Source organism: Myotis myotis, unplaced genomic scaffold, assembly GCF_014108235.1.
Source record: "Myotis myotis isolate mMyoMyo1 unplaced genomic scaffold, mMyoMyo1.p scaffold_m19_p_9, whole genome shotgun sequence".
NCBI classification, from domain to species: Eukaryota; Metazoa; Chordata; class Mammalia; order Chiroptera; family Vespertilionidae; genus Myotis; species Myotis myotis.
In genome coordinates, this window is record NW_023416401.1 from 24,880,679 (window position 1) to 24,899,599 (window position 18,921).

The 18,921-nt window shown below is 50.8% G+C and overlaps 1 protein-coding gene across 1 annotated transcript in view; it reads right to left on the reverse strand.

Moving 5' to 3' along the window:
* Nucleotides 1-18,921, reverse strand: part of RIMS4 (regulating synaptic membrane exocytosis 4) — a 52,205-nt gene that overhangs the window by 3,712 nt on the left and 29,572 nt on the right. Inside the window, exons 2-5 of the mRNA XM_036323856.1 lie at nt 11,983-12,121; nt 1,563-1,675; nt 1,231-1,332; nt 445-584 (exon numbers count right to left, since the gene is read on the reverse strand). Of these exons, the coding sequence (XP_036179749.1) occupies nt 445-584; nt 1,231-1,332; nt 1,563-1,675; nt 11,983-12,121 (494 nt within the window). The remainder of the gene's footprint in view (nt 1-444; nt 585-1,230; nt 1,333-1,562; nt 1,676-11,982; nt 12,122-18,921) is intronic.

Here is an 18,921-nt window from a genome sequence, read left to right on the forward strand (position 1 = left end):
ACACATGTCGGGATACTCAAAAGGCTCCCAGTTTATCATCGCTGTGCTTCAGGCCACGCCCTGGCTTCCAGAGGTTGATGATGATGATATAATAATGATGATTATGATGATGGGAGCCATTTGTAGAGCACTTATGATAGGCCAAACTTGCAAATACTTTTCTTACACAAAGCACACATTTCACTGTTACTGTCACTATTATTAGTAGGTACTAATAATGTCCCCATTTTGCAGATGAAGAACCTGAGGCTCAAAGAAACTTGTGCAAAGTTGCACAGCAAGTTGTGGAGCTCTGATCAACCACAGCACTCTACCTCCTCCAGGTGAGGCCCTCCCCAGGGGTACCTCCCTCTCCCTCTAATAGTGTGCAGGTGCGTGCGCGCGCACACACACACACACACACACACACACACACACACACGCACACACACATACACCCCTCACCTGCAGGACTTTGCCCTGGGGACTCTCAGGAAACAGCAGCACCTGGTTATACAGTGGGTCCAATGATTTGCGAGCAACTTTAGTCTTCTTCTTGGCAATGCAGACGCCATTCTCTAGCAGGTAGGCCTTGATATAGGCCGCTGGGAACAGAGGCCAGCAGGGTAAGTTGGAGTGTGGGCCTCCAATGGTGGGCACAAGGCACAGCAGGGGGAGGCTGCCCACCACCAATGGGGATCAGAGTGCCCCCTTGGGGCCGTGGGCGGAGACAACAGGACCAAGCCCGGTGGTAGGTGTGGGTGGTAGGGTGGTGGGGCCTATTCCACCCCCGCAGGAGGTCCCCTACCTTCCCCTGCTCACTCTGTACTCACCTGTTTCCTTTCTCTGTCACTGACTCACCCTCTCCTTTCCTGGCTTATACATTCATCGCTACCCATTCACTGAACAAATGTTTTCTGATCTTCCCCTGCGTGCCAAGCACCCTACCAGACACCAGCGTATAATCATAAGCAGGAAAGACCTGGCTCCAGAGGCTGGTGTGAGCTCATCCTGACCAATCCTTACCTTGGTCAGTAGGGGTGCTGACAAGGTCAGCCGAGAAGGTCAGATGACAATCTCAACTGAGTCCCCAGAACCAACCCTGAGTCACCAGTTCTTTATGAGTCACTGCAGCTGAGACAAAGGAGTCCTCCACAGTGGGGCTCAATATTCTCTCTTCTACACTCATATATCCCCCCAGACATACTCCCCAGCCTGCACCCCACCTTGCAGTGGGGAGGCACACCACACCTGGCAGTGTCTTGGAGCCTGGCTTGGCCGTCAGTCCCCGCGCCTGGATGATGTCCACTTCGAGCTGACCATTCCGCTCCTGCAAGCCAATCTCCACGTCCCCTGCAAGAGGCCTCAACAGATGAGACTGGGAAGTGGCTTCAAAGTTCGATCAAGGACTCAGACCTTCCTATCTGCTTAGGGTTAAATCCCCTTCGTCTGCTCCCAGCCCCAAATTACTCCCACAGCACATGCCCAGGCTCCAGCAAATGCTGCCAACACAGAGGGGAAGAAGGGGTGACGCAAGCCTTCCCATGGGACCCCCCCTTAGGAACAGATCTTGGGGCACTTACCCATCGGTGTGGTGGCCAGGGTCTGGCGGCCCACAAACTGCGCTGGCCCCATGCTGCCCAGGAAGTCACTGAACTGTGCATCCGATGCCAGGCAGACTCCCCCGTAGTTAAGGCTGTAAAAAGAAAGGATGAGATAAAAACAACTGTTCCCAGGGGCCAACCAAGGACTCAGATGACCCAAGTAGTCAACTCTACAATGTCCCTCATGCCACGGTGATTCCGTCCACATCCATCGCCCGCCTCAGGCAGACACATGCCCTGCCTCTCCCTCCCTTCTATCTCCGTGGCCCTAAACTCTCCTGTACCATCTCCCTGTCTCTCCTCGCCCAGCCTTAGGTTCCACCTCCATGAAATGGGTAAGGTGATACCTGCCTCTTGGGGTGGTTGTAGGCACGTGGGGAGATGATGTTGCTGGTGCCTGGCTCTTATGGTTCAATGACACTCAGCGTGGTCCAGGGACCAGCATCACCTGAGGGCTCACCAGAAACGGAACTGGGCCCCTCTCCACCCCCAGCTGCTGAAGCAGAGCCTGCCTTTTAACATGATTCCCGGAAGAGTCACTCACACCTGACAGTTCGAGATCCATGGGACCAGTGGCTGGGCCTTGGAGGTCCTGCATTTGTTGCTGCTGTAGGCTGCCCAATGTTTATCCTGTTCCTTTGGGAACAAGATCTCAAATCTCCTTTGGGGAGCCCCCTCCCCAAGGTATTGATTCCCACGGAGTGGAGCAGACCTGGCTCCAGAGGCTGGTGTGAGCTCATCCCGACCAATCCTTCCCTTGGTCAGTGACTGGCTCAGAGACAGGTGCGTGGCCAATTCGGCCCACAAGAACCTGGTTGGGAAGCTTTCTTTGAACTGTAGGGAGTGAGAAGCTCTCTTTTCCCACCAGAAGTGAACCTGAACCGGACTGGAGCCTCTGGCAGCTATCTTGCTACCACCACCTGGAGTCCATGAATGAAGCCATCAGACTGGTGGCACTGCATGAGCTCCTGGATCAAGCTCTGCCTGAAGCAAAAACTACATCTTTTTTTTTTTAGTGACACAAATCAATAGTAATAACAACAACAATTATAATAATGTCCTTTGCTTAAGCCTATTTTCATTGATTTTCTCTGAAAGGGGAATAATAAAATTCCCATCTCCTAGGTCTGAGCCATGTGAACGGCCTATCCTCGCAAAGGGCCTCAAACGACTAGCAACCTAGTCCTGGCTGCTCAGCTCTTCCTCAACCAGGTGAGACACCCAGCATCATTCTAATAAATTCGGTTTTCACTTAAGTTATCGGCAGAGTTGCAGTAGGATAAGAATTTCACATTTTAGCCTGAATGCTTCTCATTTTCATATATTTATATATGTATATATGTTTATATTGATTTTTAGAGAGAGGAAGGGAAAGGAATAGACAGATAGAAACACTGATGAAACATTGATAGGCTGCCTCTTGCACGCCCCCTACTGGGGATCGAGCCCACAACCCAGGCATGTGTCCTGACTGGGAATTGAACCAGGGACCTCTTAGTTAGTTCCTCGGCTGAAGCTTAACCACTGAGTCACAATGGCTGGGCATCATTTTCATGATTTCCTACCACCCCTTTCCCCATCCAGGCCGTAGCCAGGAAATAAGACAGTCAGATTCCTGGCTTTTGAGCTTCAAATCTAAGAAGAAACAGACTTAGAAGGATAGGTGCAAAACTAGGCTGCCCTGCCTCCAAATAAACAAGCAAACAAAAAACCCCAGCCTGGGAGAGCAGAGGAGGTCAGGGTGGGAGGGGAAGGGCCAGAGAAGCTGGAGGATCCTGGAGTAAGGCTGGGTTCCTGAGCTGGGCTGGCGATGCTGAGGGTTGGCAGGGAACCCCAGCTAGGTCTGGGAATCTGAAAGCAGAGAGGACTGTGGCCATCCTTCTTACTAGGTGGGGCTGAGCAAAAGGCACGATGCTTTGCAGCAATGGCTTGCCAGGTATCCTGTGAAGTGAAGCTGTGAGACCCTCCATGTCCCTGAGCGGAGCACCTGTTCCCGCTGCATCAAGAGAAGACCAGACGGAGGCAGAGTGGCATTTGAATCCAAGCAGTCGGGCTCCTGAATCTCTTAGCTCAACAATTATGCAACAGCATCACAGAGAAAGTACGGGAAATATAACTTAAATATCTGGGCATAGAAATGAGTACCTATTATTCTTGCAAACCCAAAGACCCTTCATTAACAGCACCACAGCTAAGACCCAGGCTCTCTCACTCCACACCTGCCTCTTTTCCACCCCAACCTCCTGGCCATCTGAGGAAGGGTCTGAGGGCTCCAAAGGCCTGGAAAAGATCAGTGCCTCTTAAATTCCAAGTCACTGAAGGGGCCCAGCCTCCCAAGCAGAGCCTGAAATTGAAAGTTTCCTCCAACATCGTCATTGTAGGCTCCTCGGTTCCTGGTGAGATTGTGAGCAGACAATGGGGAACTGGCGGCCCTGGTAATTAGCAGTAATTGTTTATAATATCTGGGCGGCTGCCTGATTTCCCATCCCAGGGTGCCTCACCGCTGCCAAGGAACCAAGCAGAGGCCCCAGAAACTCTGAACGGGTTTGAACAGGTTATCACATCCTCCATGGGGCTGGAGGAAGGAAGAATACAGACGTGGCTGGTCCCTGCTGGCCAGAGGGCCAGCTGCATTGGAGACCCCACTCCACCTCGAGGTCTTCCAGGAGTAGGACGGAAGGCAGTGGATGCAAAGTCAGACCTGCCCCTACACCTCCCAGCCAACTGCTGGCAGGTGCTGGGGTGTCTGCACTTGAATCTTCTTATCTGTAAACAAGACCATGTCTACCTCATGGACCGTGCGCAGCCATTCCACGGGTGAGTGCCGAAAATGTCTGCTCATTGGATCCATTTGCAAAGAGCTTGTTGAATTATTGTCACATACATGCTACTGCAGAGGCTGTGCCTGGTATGCAGTAGGAATTCAATAAATGTTCACTGCTACATCCTTTAGCTGCCCCAAACTGGGAAAATACAGTAGTTAAGACTGGACTTGGGCATAATATAGACCCTGAATTCCAGGGCTATGCACCCTCTCTGAGCTGTATAAGATGGGAATAAGTTGTAATCGCCTTGCTGAGTTGTTGGGGAGAGGCAGTGAGATAATGCGGGCAAGGTGCTTGGCCCAGCACCTGGCAAATGGAATAAAGGGTTGAGATACTGTGGCCAGACTGGAAGAGCCTCATCTCCCTCTTTGGCATTTTCCTGGCATTTCTGACTCTAGATCTGCTAGGAAGTGCAACATCTGGATGCCTGAGACCAAGCCTGGGCCTGGGGTGGGGCGCATGGGGGCTGCAGCAGGTGGTCCTCCCAGAGGCACATGGCACACAGAGGCCTGAAACAGGATTGCAACCCGTTCTCTACTGGCGTTTTATCTTGTGTTAATGGTGAAATGAGATTATCTGCATTTCAAATCCTGTTAGTTTTGTTTGAGGAGCTGAAACCCATTTGTCTTTTATTATTAATCCTCGACCTCTGTTTGGCCCTGGATTTTCCATGCTCTCCATGGTTAAAGAGGTAATTGAGTTATTGGGGGTTTGAGTCTTTTCCAGATAGATCACCTGTCCCAATTGCATCCGAAATTAAAAGGCTGCACAGCCTTCCTGGTTCGGAAAGGCTTGGGCGGTTTATGAGCTCTCTGTCCATCCATTCACCACCTGCCTCACACATCCACTGTCCATCCACCTTCCCACAGGCTTGCTGAGCCTATCATACAGTCAGTTCTGCCATAACACAAAATATATATTCCTAACCATTACTGTGCATGCACAATCCTACAATAAAAATCACAGAGCTTATGGGGAAAATGGGGTTATGGCACAACACCCAAATACTATGTCAGTATCACATCCAAAAAAAGACAGGAACATAGTAAAAATGGTAGCACGGTCTTGCACATGTTGAATGGTTAAGAAATGCAGAAATACTACAATAAATATGCTGCTTTACTTTGCAGATGCCCTGAAGTTTGCTTGTGGAAGTGAGTGTGAGAAGGACTGCAGCCTGGGAGTTAGTGTGAAGGGGAAGGAAGGCTGCTGAAATGGACAGAAACACCGGGTGTGGAGAGGATGACACACGGGAGCTGAGGGAGCAGGTTGTGTTTGAGGTGTGTGTGCGTGTTTTGTGTTTTCCTACATGGATGCAAATTTTCTGTGTTCACCTACCATTTCTTGTGGATGAAATCGTACCTGAGCAAAGGCAAAATGTGTGCTATGCTAAATTATTCCCTAATATTTCAATCGTGTTGGAACAAATCCACATTTTCAAAGCAAGCGATGTAGCAGAACTGATTATAGGCCAGGATATACAGCTTCACACAATCCTGACTGCGGCTTCTCCAGCATTTAAGACGATTCCGAACCTGCCTGTCCCCTCCTCTCCCCACCCCCTGCCTGCTATGAGAGTACGGCTCATGGGCATGAAGCCAGGGATTTTATTTATTTTAATTTATTAAAACATTGTCCCGAGCCAAGCACAGATAGTACTAGGTTAGCAACATTAACGTGTTTCATTCTCATTTAACAACTCAATGAAAGTTAGGTACACATTACCAATAACCCTTTTACAGATGGGAAAAATCAAGTAACCCAACCAAGGGCTATGGCTAGTAAGTAGTAGGCCCAGGGTTTGAACCCTGGGAGTCTGGTCTAGAGTTCCTCTTTTTGTTGTTGTTGTTAATCCTCACCTGAGGATATTTTTCCATTGATTTTTAGAGGGACTGGAAGGCAGAGGGAGAGACACAGAGAGAGAAACATCGATGTGAAAGAGACACATCAACTGTCTGCCTCCTGCACATGCCCAACCAAGGTCGAGCCTGCATCCGAGGTATGTGCCCTTAACTGGAATTGAACCCAGGACCCTTCAGTCCCCAGGCTGATGCTCTACCCACTGAGCCAAACTGGCTAAGGCTAGAGTTTATCTTCTTGACCAGTCTGCTATACTGTCTCTATGTGCCCTAAGGGGACAGAGCCTTGCCCAGAGCAGAGTACAGGGATCTGCAGTCCAAACTTTGGGGTCAGGCAGGCCTGGATTTGAATCTTGACTCCCCACTCACTAGTTGTTAAGGCACACCTCTCAGAGCCTGGGTGTCCATTTTGGTGAAGTAGGGATAAATAATGATATAATGCCCCCTCAGTACTGTTGTAGATATTAATAAGAGAAACGCCTCAGAACAGAATCTGGCATAGTCAAAGGCTCATCAAACACTAGTGCTTATTAAGCCCTGTCTCCTAGCTCACAGCCACATCCAGACCTGGTTTGTCCTTCGGACTCGATGACTGGGGGTTCTGACAACCCACCCAGCCTCCTGGGTCTTTGGTGATTAGCAAACAGCCTTGGCAGCAATGAGCCTCTGAGCCCGGGGCCCAGGTGGCCCTGCCATCAGCTCACACTCTCTTTTCTAGAGCTGTGGGCACAGTGACCCAGACAACCAGGGAGCTGGATGCTGATGACCCAGACACCTCAGGACAGCCAGAAGCAGAGGGAAAGAGCAGGAGGGGCGCTGGCAGCCAGCTCGGAGAGATTGGGTTTACCGAGAGGATGCTGAGGCCTCGATTCTGTGTGATGAAGAAGACTGGGAAGGAGTGGGGAAAGTAAAATGTGTACATGCTTCGGCTCATGGTACCTACCCATCATTCAACAAAATTTGCAGCATATCATCTGTGGGCCAGGCCCCCTGGTGAGTAGGCACTGAACTCAGTGTCTAGTGGGACAGACAGACACACACGTGATAATTACTACAGGGTGGTAGGTGCTGTGATGGAGGAAGGATGAACTGGAAGCTGCTGATACAGTCAGAGGAAGGGCAGACCATGCTGTTCCACTTCCCCTGCCCACGCCCAGGGCAGACATTGCTAATCAACCTCAGCACACCTGCCAAGCCTGACTGGGCTCCAGAATCCTTCTCAACACAGCACTCCAGGGAGCCACTATCAATTAACTAGAGCTGGCACATGAGATGAAGCTTATGTGCCAGTTCTTAGCTGAGGTCTGAAGGAGGGTGAGTCAGAGGATGCAGTGGGAATAGGGATAGGAAAGGGGGTGCGAGGAGGAGGGAGCAACGAATGAAAGACCTGGAGGTGAGACTGGGAAGTGTAGGAGGTTCAGGGTGCTGGAGTGGTGGCACAAGGCTGGGGGCTGGGAGAGGCTGGCAGAGGCCAGAGGAAATAAGTGCTGAGTGACAGGCTGTGGAGCTCAGACCAAAGGAGGACTTGCAAGTGTCCAGGCAGGAGTGATAGGCTCCTCCACAGGGGAAGGGATGGGGAGAAATGGGTGGAGTCAAGAGATAACTAGAAGTGAAAGAAGAGAGCCCAATTATGGGTTGGATCTGGAGTGTGAGAGAAGGGGAGCCGTCTAGGAGAACCCCAGGTTTCTGGCGTGGGCAGCAGGACATGGTGCTGTGCACTCAGACAGGGGAGCAGACTGCCAACCCGCCCGCCAATATCTCCTGGCCTTCACCACGTCACACTGACTTCTAACTGCAGCACATGCGCTTGTCTGGCCCCTGAGGACTGTCTCTGGCCTCCCCTGTGCGCAGGAAGGGCAGGAGGGTGAACCAGAGCAGCCGTCAACTAGTAACTGATGAGCCTGAGCACAGATACTTCACTCCCTCGCTGCCGGGGTGACTCTCAGGCACATGCTCCTCACTGGCTCCGAGTCCCCATGAGGACTGGACTCAGGTTGCCCACAGTGGCAGCTGGCTTCTCAAGGTGCAGGTATCCCCCTGTCCTGTCTCTCGCACGCGATCCTCCACCACGGTTATCTGGAATCACTTCCGGTGACCTACCTGCACTCGAATCCATGTCTCGGGTCACGAGGAACCCAGTCACCAGGGAGTATCTCAGGATTCAGGGGGGTCCAGGGAGATACTGTTCTCGTGGCTTGAACCCTGTCCTTTGTCTGGGGGATATGGGCCTGCTGGTGGGGGGAGCGTGGCTGGTTACTAAACCCACATCTATTCCCTTCTATATTTGACATTCAGAACCTCAATTTTCCATCAGGTAGAAAGAGGCTCAGAGAAAGAAAGCCCTTCCTAGCTTTAGGGATGAACCAGGAGCAGTCCAACATACTGAGGCCTATGGAGGGAATCGATGGAGGGACTCTAGGCCCTTTATGGCATAATTTAGCCATCAAACCACCCTGGAATCATCTATCTCCAGAAATAGATGCATCCATTAAATAAGGGAAAGAGTCTAGAGCAGTGGTTCTCAACCTTCCTAATGCCACAACCCTTTAATACAGTCCCTCATGTTGTGGTGACCCCCAACCATAAAATTATTTTCGTTGCTACTTCATAACTGTAATTTTGCTACTGTTATGAATCATAATGTAAATATCTGATATGCAGGATGTATTTTCATTGTTACAAATTGAACATAATTAAAGCATAGTGATTAATCACAAAAACAATATGTAATTATATATGTGTTTTCTGATGGTCTTGGGCGACCCCTGTGAAAGGGTCATTCGACCCCCAAAGGGTCGCGACCCACAAGTTGAGAACCGCTGGTCCAGTGTAATGGTTAAGGGCAGACTCCAAATGCCTAGATTTGAATCCCAGCATTTGAAGCCACTTACTGGCTCTGTGACCTTGGGCAAGTTAATTAACCTCTCTTGGCCTCCATTTTCTTGCCTGTAAAATGGGGATAGTAACAGTTCCAGTGTCATCAGGTTGCTCTGAGAATGAGAGGAGTCATTGTGTACAAGCACTTAGCACAGTGTCTGCACACAGCCAGTGCTCAGTAAGTGTTAGCTCTAGAGCATCACTGTTGAGCCAGTGCTGCTCAACCTGAACCTCGAGTGCCGGGGAGCATGATCGCACTCCACATGTCTTTCCCCATAAGTGCGGGGAGCGCTATCGCGCTCCTCCTGCAGTGTCACTATTAGATGCTAGTAGTTCACTCTTTATTGACAGATGGCACCTAAGTGCAGATTACTTATGATGCCGAATGTTTGTAGTTCTAAAATTGACCACTGACATTTATCTGCCTAATTTTCATAATTTTTTTCCTAAACTGCTGTAAAATCAGCAAAAATGCCTTGGCAATTTTAGCATAGTTCCTAGGATACTGGTTGGCACTCAAAGGGTTAATGTGCACATGGGGACCCTGTTAAAGGCAGACTGGTTCAGAGGGTCTGGGATGGAGCCTGACATGCTACATTTCCACCCAGCTTCCAGGGGATGCCAATGCTGTGGGACTATATCCGGAACAGCGAGGGACAAAGCCACTGTAACCTGGTAAAGGATAATCTGGAGCCCAAGGATCTGAGGCAGAGAGATGACCTGACCAAGGTCACACAGCGAGGGACAAAGCCACTGTAACCTGGTATAGGATAATCTGGAGCCCAAGGATCTTCACTAACAAGTGGCCCAACCCACACGCACCCCTTCCCCAGCCCCAAAACCTGGGTAGGATGCAACATTTCCCCAGTTCTCTATGCCTGTCCTTTGCAGTTCTCACCACTGCTAGTTGCTTCGTCAGAAGAAGGCAGGGTCCCCAAAGTGCACAGCCCAATTGTCTTGTACACTGTAAGTGGCTGATCCCATTTGCTGAAATAAAAATCCACATGGGAGCAGCCCTGTGCCCACCTGCAGGAACACACAAGCCTGGTGATCCAGTGGCTGGGGCAGACAGACCCAGAAGCTCCCAGGGCCACAGGCTGGGAGCTGCTCAAGCATGTTGGCTTCCTATAAGCCTGGGCTAGGCTGGCAGGAGCCCAGGAGGAGGATGGTCACACCCCCTCCTGTTTCAGAGTCTGGAATCTGGGTCCTGCCAGTGCCTAAAATACCTCCAGTAAAAGGAGGAGGCCAACCACAGCTCAAGGTCCCCACCTGTCCCTTCACCTTCCTTTCCTCAGCCAGGTGTTGAGCAGGGTGGCAGCACCTGGCTGAGCTCAGCCCCTCTCAGGCGGGCAAGACTCTGCCTTCTACTGGACCCTACATCCTCCAAACCACCCAATCTTCCCTCAACTGGGCTCAAGACCTCCTTTTTAAAATATATATATATATACATTTTTTTTTATTGATTTCAGAGAGGAAGGGAGAGGGAGAGAGAAACAGAAATATTAATAATGAGAATCATTGATTGGCTGCCTCCTGCACGCCCTACACTGGAGATTCAAGCCCAAAACCCAGGCATGTGACCTGACCAGGAATCAAAACGTAACCCCCTGGTTCATAGGTCGACCCTCAACTACTGAGCCATGCCGGCCACATCTAAAATCTTTTAATAATTATAAAGCCAACATTTATCCTGTGCTAAGCACTTTATAGACACGATTTTGTTTAGGGTGGTTCAATGTATCCATTAAGATGCATCTGACCTTGAGGAGCAGAATATCCAAATTACAGCAGCTAAGTCAACAACAAACAACCATGACTGCGAATAATAACAGCACTTGCTATGTGTCAGTCACTATTCTAAGTGCTTTCACATTTATTAACTCACTTAGTCCTCACAACAACTTTATTACCCTCCCATGCTGCTCCCCTCGGAGAAAGTTGATTGGCCTTCATCTCCTGTTCTATGAAATGGGAATATGGGTTTGACTTACTGTCACTGCTCACGGCACCACACTACCCTCCCGTGACCTGGTCCTCAAACCAACAGACGAAATGTTTGCTGGCCTCCTGCTGTTTCGACAGGCCAAGGAACATGCCCATGGCCACTTGGGTAAGTGGCAGAGCCAGGACTAGGACTCAAACCTCCTGACCCCCTGAAACTCAGCAGGGACCTACTACTACCCAGATGCCCAGAATATCTTCCTCCAAGTTTTGCGGCCTTGCCAAGTTTTTCAGGTTAAAGAAAACATTTGTTCCCTTCTCCTCCTCCTCCTCTCCCTTCCGCCGGTCCTCCTCCTCTTCTCGCCCTCCGGAAAGTCTCTCTAGGGGGTGGGTGGAACGGCAGCATCTGCCAAGGTGAGGTCATTCACAGAGGCCAGAGATGCCCAGTTTAAGAGGGGCTGGAGGTGGGAAGGCTTTCAGCCAGCAGAAACCCTGAGCCGCCAGGCAGGGCCCAAAATTTCGGGGAGCCAAGGTGGAGGCTGAGCACTGTCCTATTCTTTTTATAAAAACGAACCCATTTAGTCTTCCTAACACCCCTTTAATGTTAGTATTTATCCTCATTTTACAGATGAGGAAACTGAGGCACAGAGAGATGACCTGACCAAGGTCACACAGCCAATGAGTGGTGGAGCCAGGATTCAAATCTAGGCAGTCAGGCACCAGAGTCTGGCTGTCCTTGGTCTTCCTCAGAGCTTCCTTGCTTCATCGCCTCCCTTCTGAAGACAGGACAGTGTGGGAACCCTCAGCCAATGCCCCTCAAAGTCTGAGACCCTCCCGCCCCATGCCAGGGAAGACCGAGAGCCAGGAGGCCTGGGGGCGCGCCGGGCTCACACTCACTTGCCCTCCGATCCGTAGCTGTTCATGCTGTCCTCGATGGACTCATGGCTGGTCTGGCGCAGCGTCCGGCTGGGCATCTCCACCGCCAGGCCCGTCTCCGTGCTCCTCTGAATGGCCCCCTTCAGCCTCCGGCTGTCCCCTTCTTGGCAGAGAGGCAGCGGGAAATGAGGAGAGAGACACAGGGTGGGAGAGGACAGAGAGGCCAGACATCTGGTTAGCATTTCAGGGGCTGGTGGCGGCCAGCTTTGGTCCCACCCCCAACCCAACAACCTCCTCCTACCACTGGCCTCACCTGCACCCAGCCTGCAGGGGGCAGTCTGTCATTCATACCCACCCCATAATCAGTATCACATGTGTTCTCTCACCTGATGGATTCATTTCCATGGACTGCCTCTCTCTCCCCTTTGAATTGGAAGTCATGTCTCCCCTGCAACCTTCTCCAAATCCTTTCTCCTCCTCTTCTGCAGCTACTATTTATTGAGCACCTACTATAGGCCATACTCTTGTCAACCCCAGCACAACGGGCAGTTTTGGATGGGATATTGCTTTGTTGTCAGGGATGTCCTGTGCACTGTAAAAGTCTAATGGTAACCCTGGCCTCTACCCAGTAAATGCTAGTAGCACCCTCCAATCCAGTGTGGCAATCAAAAACATCTCCAGACATTGCAAAACATTCCCTAGGGGCAACAGTCACCCTCCATAGAGGACCACTGATTGAGGCTACTGGCTCTGAAACCAGATTGCCCAGGTTCAAATCCTGGATCTTTTTCTCATCGGCTGTGAGGCTTTGGGCAAATTACTCAGCCTCTCTGTGCCTCATTTCCCCAGCTGTAAATGGGAGAACAACAAGGTTTTAATGAAGACAAACAGTCCTCTCCCCTTGCTATTCCCTCCCCTTGGGCAGGAGCTCAATCCATGGCCTCCACTCCGTGATGGCACATCACCCTCTCCGAGACCTTCCTTGACCACCCCCTGGCTTTCTCTGCCCCGTGGCCATGCTGTGGCTTTCTTCCAAACACAGGGCGCATTCCTGATTTATTGGCCAGCTTTCTCCACAAAGACGGTAAGCTCCGCAAGGACACAGAATGTTGTTTTGCCCACTGCTGAAGCCCCTGGGCCGAGAACAGGCCCAGCCACTGTAGGTGTTCAATTAAAACCTGCTGGAGAAGGAGGGTCTGCCTGAGCGTGGTCTCAACCCACCATGTGGATGCTCCTGCTCTCCCTGCTTCAACACCGAGGACACGAGGCTCAGGGGTTAAGCGACACGCTCACATCTGTATAGCCAGAAAGGGGGGAGCCAGGGTTTGACCCGGGAGGGTCTCTTCGCTCCGTGCTCCACAGCCTGGTGATCGTGGAGAGCTTCCCATCGGCCACCACCTGGGGGACTGTGGCTTTGCTAGAGGCGGAGTGGATCTTTTGTGAGATCCCCCCACAGTCTGGGATGAGCTGGCATACCTCAGGGGCTTCCCCAGTGCTTGCTGACCCCCTGGGGAAAGCAGCACCACCCACACCCCACCATCCTGCGTGGAGAGGACAGGAGCGCTGGGTCTGTGTACCCAGAGACAGAGCGGGACCAGGATGCCTGCCGCTGGCCTTCTCCCAGCCTCCCCCCTCCCAGCTCAATAATGGTGCCCCTTCCTTCTGACTCTGACACAGACACAGGTACAGGTGCTCTGCGCGTGTTCTCGGAGCATGTGCCCACATCTTTGTCTCCCACATGTGCACATATACTCAGAAAAACACACAGGAACACACACGCATACACAGGAATATACGTGCAAAGACACGTTGTGTCTGAGTGTCCATGTTAGTGTTTCCATGGGCTCCACAGACCTATCATGCTGTTTCTGAGGCCGGTCACACACACAGGCGCATACCCACATACGAGGGATAGGCCATCCCACTCAAGAAGGCACACAGGGAAACTGCCGATGCATTTCTGTGTGTCACCTGAGTGTTTCTGAACATGTGTGTGTGTGGGGGGAGCATGTGTGTCCCTGTGTCCGTGTTCCCTTCATTCCTCCATTTGTTCTCTCACTAATCTGTTTCTGCACCCCCCCCACACACACACCTCAACATTTCTATTTCTCTGTGTAGAGCGGTACAGAGGCACAGAGAAAGACTCCAAAACACACACATGCTCCCTCAGAAACACTCACAGCACAGAGTCGCCGCTCCTCCACTCACGCATTCACACAAGCACAGTCCTATGTCGGACAAACTCCAGACCCCTGTCCGGGATTCAACTTCCCACTGAGCCCTGCTCTGGAGCCCCACCCCGACTCGCCCTCACCCGCCAGGATCTGACACATTTCTCCCGAGAAAGGGCTCCGTGCTCCACAGCCTGGTGATCGCGATGAGCCTTCCGTCCAAAACATGATAACAACTCAGACAGACCCCATAGGGGCTGAGGAGGGGGTTTGGAGAGGTGGGCTTCACATCTGGGTGGCATTCTATGGCATCTAAGTATCCCACATCCAGTACCCTGTTTGGGCCCCAGAATAGGCGTGAGTCACCACACAGGTGAGCCTGGCTTTGCAATCAAAGCCCAGGCAGAGTCACAGGCAAGCTGACCGTGGGCAAGTTGGGTAGCATCTACCTCATGGAGCTGCTGAGAGGGTTAACGATAGAACATTTACCACAGCGCCTGGCACATGGTAGGTGCCAAACAAAAGTAGCCTTAGCTGCTACAGAGAAAGACCTCCCAGAACTCCCCAAATCTGCCCAAGCCAACTGTCTTGCATGTTCCCTCTGACATGTCACCTTGTGAGTCCCCAATCTGGGACCATAGTTGTACCAACCACACCAACAAGATCTACCATCGAAGCTATCCACTGGCCATCTCTTGCTCATGCAGTTACATTCCCCAAAGTGCCTGGACCAATGTTTTCCCACTCCCCAGGCCATAGCCCCATCCATCCCAACAGATGACCTGTCTCCCACTTGGCTGAAAAGATGTGTTTCCTTGATTTGCTCTTTCCCGCTTCCAAACGTCACCATCAGACCTTCCAACCTGCCCCTCGACCCTCCCTCTTCTCTGACCTCCTTGCCAAGGCGGATCTGCCATCTGTTCTCCCTATCCCTCCTCCTCCCATCCTCTCTGGAAACTCCTCCCACCCCTTGTGCTCTCTGAACCTTGAATCTGCCACCTCTCCGTCTTCGGCTCTTTCCACTCCTCCTGCAAGTCTGCTCAAGGCTTCACTTCTTCCACCACCTGCTTCAACCAACACATTTCTCATAGAATAGCCTCTCCCGCCATGTCGCCAACCACACACTTCCATCTCTTACAGCGTGGCTTCCACTCCGTTCACAGGGCTTGCTGAACCAGTCTGACGACGGCTCCAACCATGCACCAGGGCCTTGTCTCAGCCCTAACACCGGAACTCAAGAAACAACCACTGAGTGCCTTTCTGTTCATGGGATGCTGACTGCACTTCTAAGTCTGGTCTCCACTGACAAGAGAGGCTTCATTATCCCAGGTTATCAGGATGCTCCACTGCCAAGGCCTGGAGTGGAGTCCTGTGGACTCTGTGGCTGGCCACGGTGACATCCAAATAAATGGAGTTCGAGTGACCCATTTTGGCCACCCACTAACACTGGCTACACCCAAGACTCAAACTGTGCAGCTTGAATTTTCTCCCGCAGGGTCCTAAGTCCCTCGTCTCCCAACTTGGGCAGAATGTGGTATGTGGGTTTAAGGGAGAGGGAGGGTGTGTGGATGGCTAGACTCCTGCAGGAGGCAGCAAACACTTAGGGAACCAACTCCACTGTGTGCCAAACACCGTGCCTGATGCTGGGGACAGAGAGCGAGAGTGGTGTGGTCCCTGCCTCCATGGAGCTCACAGTGCGGAGAGAGGCAGACATTGAACAGATGATCACATGGATTAATCACAAGTGTGTAAGTGCTCTGAAGACAAGTACAAGATGTAATGATAACACCCACTGGGGGGCCAGAAGGAGGGGAGCTAACACTGATTACTTCCTCCCTTGAGTAGTCACTTCAGATCCCTCCTTCTTTGGCCTGTGATTGTGAATTCTAGCAGGCTTCCTCCTGTCCCTGATCACTACTACCATCCTGTATTTAGGGCCTCGCCATTCTGTCTTTGGATTCTTTCTCTGCTCTAGATCCTCCCCTTGTTGATTTCATCCCCTTCCAGCAACACCAGGACCATCTAGGTGAATCCTATGCCTCAATCTGTAGTCCTCAACTCTGAGAGCAACACTTCCAACTGCATTATGGACATCACCTCCTGGATGATGAGCAGGCTCCTTGGATGCAAGCTGGCCAAAGCCACACCCATCCCTGCTCCCACTTTCTCCATCAACTCTTTCCAATGTGTGTTCCAACCTTCCCAGTCACCTAGACTCAGAACCCCCAGGACATCTCTGACATTTCCCCTTTCCCATCAATGCCAAGGCATACAAAGTCTTTGCCCTTAATATCTCTTATATCTCCCCCTGCTTATCCCTTTTCACAACCAACCAGCTTCAATACCTCAAGTTTAAACTATTTTAACAGCCTCCTAACTGGTCTCCCTGCTTCCACCCACCAAACAAGCCATTAACAGATTAACTAACTTAAGTGACCACTTCAGACCAAGATATTCCACCCCAACTAATTCACTCTACACAAATAGTCACAAAAGTACACAAAGATGTGCAGGAAGAAGTCCCCCACAGTATCACTTACACCAATGAAATGCTGGAGTTAACTGCCCACCAACAGGGGACCCGTTTACAAAAGGACACATCCCACAGGAGAATACTGTGCAACTGTGAAAAAACGATCATGTGGATCTATGTTTACAGTTAACAAAAAGATCGCCTCGACATACTAAGCTAAAAACAAAATACGATGGGGAATGGTATGTAAGACATAATACTGCCTTTCTAAAGCTACAGATTATACATATCTTTGTGCATAGACACAGAAAAACCAATCTCCTGATGGTGAATAGCTGCAGGGGGAAAGGTTTTTAAAGGGGGTGTGTGGAAGGTCATTTAAAAAAGTGCAGAAACATTAAGCGTGTAGCTCGATGAATTTTCACAAACTAAACGTCCTCACGTAACCAGCACCCAGGTGGAGAATCAGAGCGTTACTAGGATCCCCAAAGCTCACTTGTGAGTCTTCCAGTCTCTGTGTTGCTCCACAAGGAGAGCCACTATCCTGATCTCCAACACCAGATACGAGTTTTGCCTAGTTTTGAACTTTTATACACAAAGCATGGCCTTTTTTGAGGGGGAGGGGAGCTTCCTCTGCTCAATACTTGTTGATTGTGCGATCCATCCATATTGTTGGACGTAGTTGTAGATGGCTTATCACCACTGCTATGTAGTGTTCCATGGTATGAATATGCCCAATCTATTTATCTATTGTGCTGTTGATTGGCATTTGATTTTTTTTCCAGTTTGGGTCTATTAAGAATAATGTTGCTAGCCCTAGCTGGTCTGGCTCACTGGATAGAGTGTCAGCCTATGAACTGAAGGGTCCTGGGTTCAATTCCAGTCAAGGGCATATACCTCAGTTGCAGGCTCAATCCCCAGCCCCAGTCAGAAGGCAAAGAATCTATGTATCTCTCTCACATTGATGTTTCTCTCTGTCTGTTCCCCTACCTTCCACTCTCTCTAAAAACCAATGGGAAAATATCCTCAGGTGAGGATTAACAACAATAACAAAAAGAATAATGCTCTTATAATTACTTTAGTGCATGGTCTGGTGAACACTTGTATCCAGGTCTTAGAACTATATGTAGGAGTGGAGTTGCTGGGTCAAGGGGCAGGCATTTGTTCAGCTTTAGCAGACATTGCCAAATCATTTTCCAAAGTAATTGTACTAATTTATACTCCAACCAGCACCCTGGGGGACTTTTCTTTTTTGTATGCTTCTATGTCTCTTGAAGTTTTAGAGATAATGGATTAATTCTATAATGAAAATGAAGGTAAAATACAAATCCCATATAATAAAAGCCCAGCGAACGAACAGCAGAACGACCAGAATGACCGATCGACCAGTCGCTATGATGTGCACTGACCACCAGGGGGCAGACACTTAATGCAGGAGCTACCCCCTGACCCCTGGTGGTCAGTGTGCTACCACAGTGGGAGTGCCGCTTGGCTGACCGGGATGAGTGGCTGCTCCGGCTGCGAACCCCAGGCTGATGGGCAGAAACCCCAGGCTGCAATCATCGCCTCCTTGCCCCAGGCTCCTCCTCCTCCTCGCTCCCTGCTGCCTCCTCCAGACCACAGCACCACCACGGGCTCGAAGAGCTGACCCCAGAGGCTGGGAAGCAGGTTTGTGGCCACCACGGGACTGAGGCCTACTGTGCTGCCTCTCAGTTCTATTGTCCCTGGGCCCAGCCCCGACCGGGTCCCCTGGAGAGGCGAGTGCTCTGGCTCCACGGAAGATGCTGGACTAGGGAGCAGCCGCTCCGAGGGCAGGTCCACAGCCGCTCGGCTGACCCAGATGAGATGTGCTCCCACAGCAGGCCGATTCCCACAGGACACGCCCCCCGCCAGTCACGAATCCTGTGCACCGGCCTCTAGTTTACAAGTCACACCTTCAATCAGGCTATAATCCCATTTAAAGCCTTGGAATGGCTTCCCACTGCCTGCCAAGGTTCAACTTTTGCATCCAAGCATTCAAGACTCTCGGTTACCTGATTCCCTCCCCATCTGCTCCTGGTCCCCTTCAGCCTCCACACCCCAGCCCAGCTAGCACCTCATCACTCACGTATATCCTCAGTAACTTCCTCACCCTGGTTTTCTCTCCTTTACTCTCCTACTCCCTCATCTTCCCTATCAACATTCTAACCATCCTCCAGAGCTAAGCTTTAAATAACACTTAAAATTATCAGGCACTCACCAAACTCTTGGGGCTTTTGTAAGGATTAAGTATAACAACCAGATGAGGTAATAATTTAATACCATTTAATCTTCAAG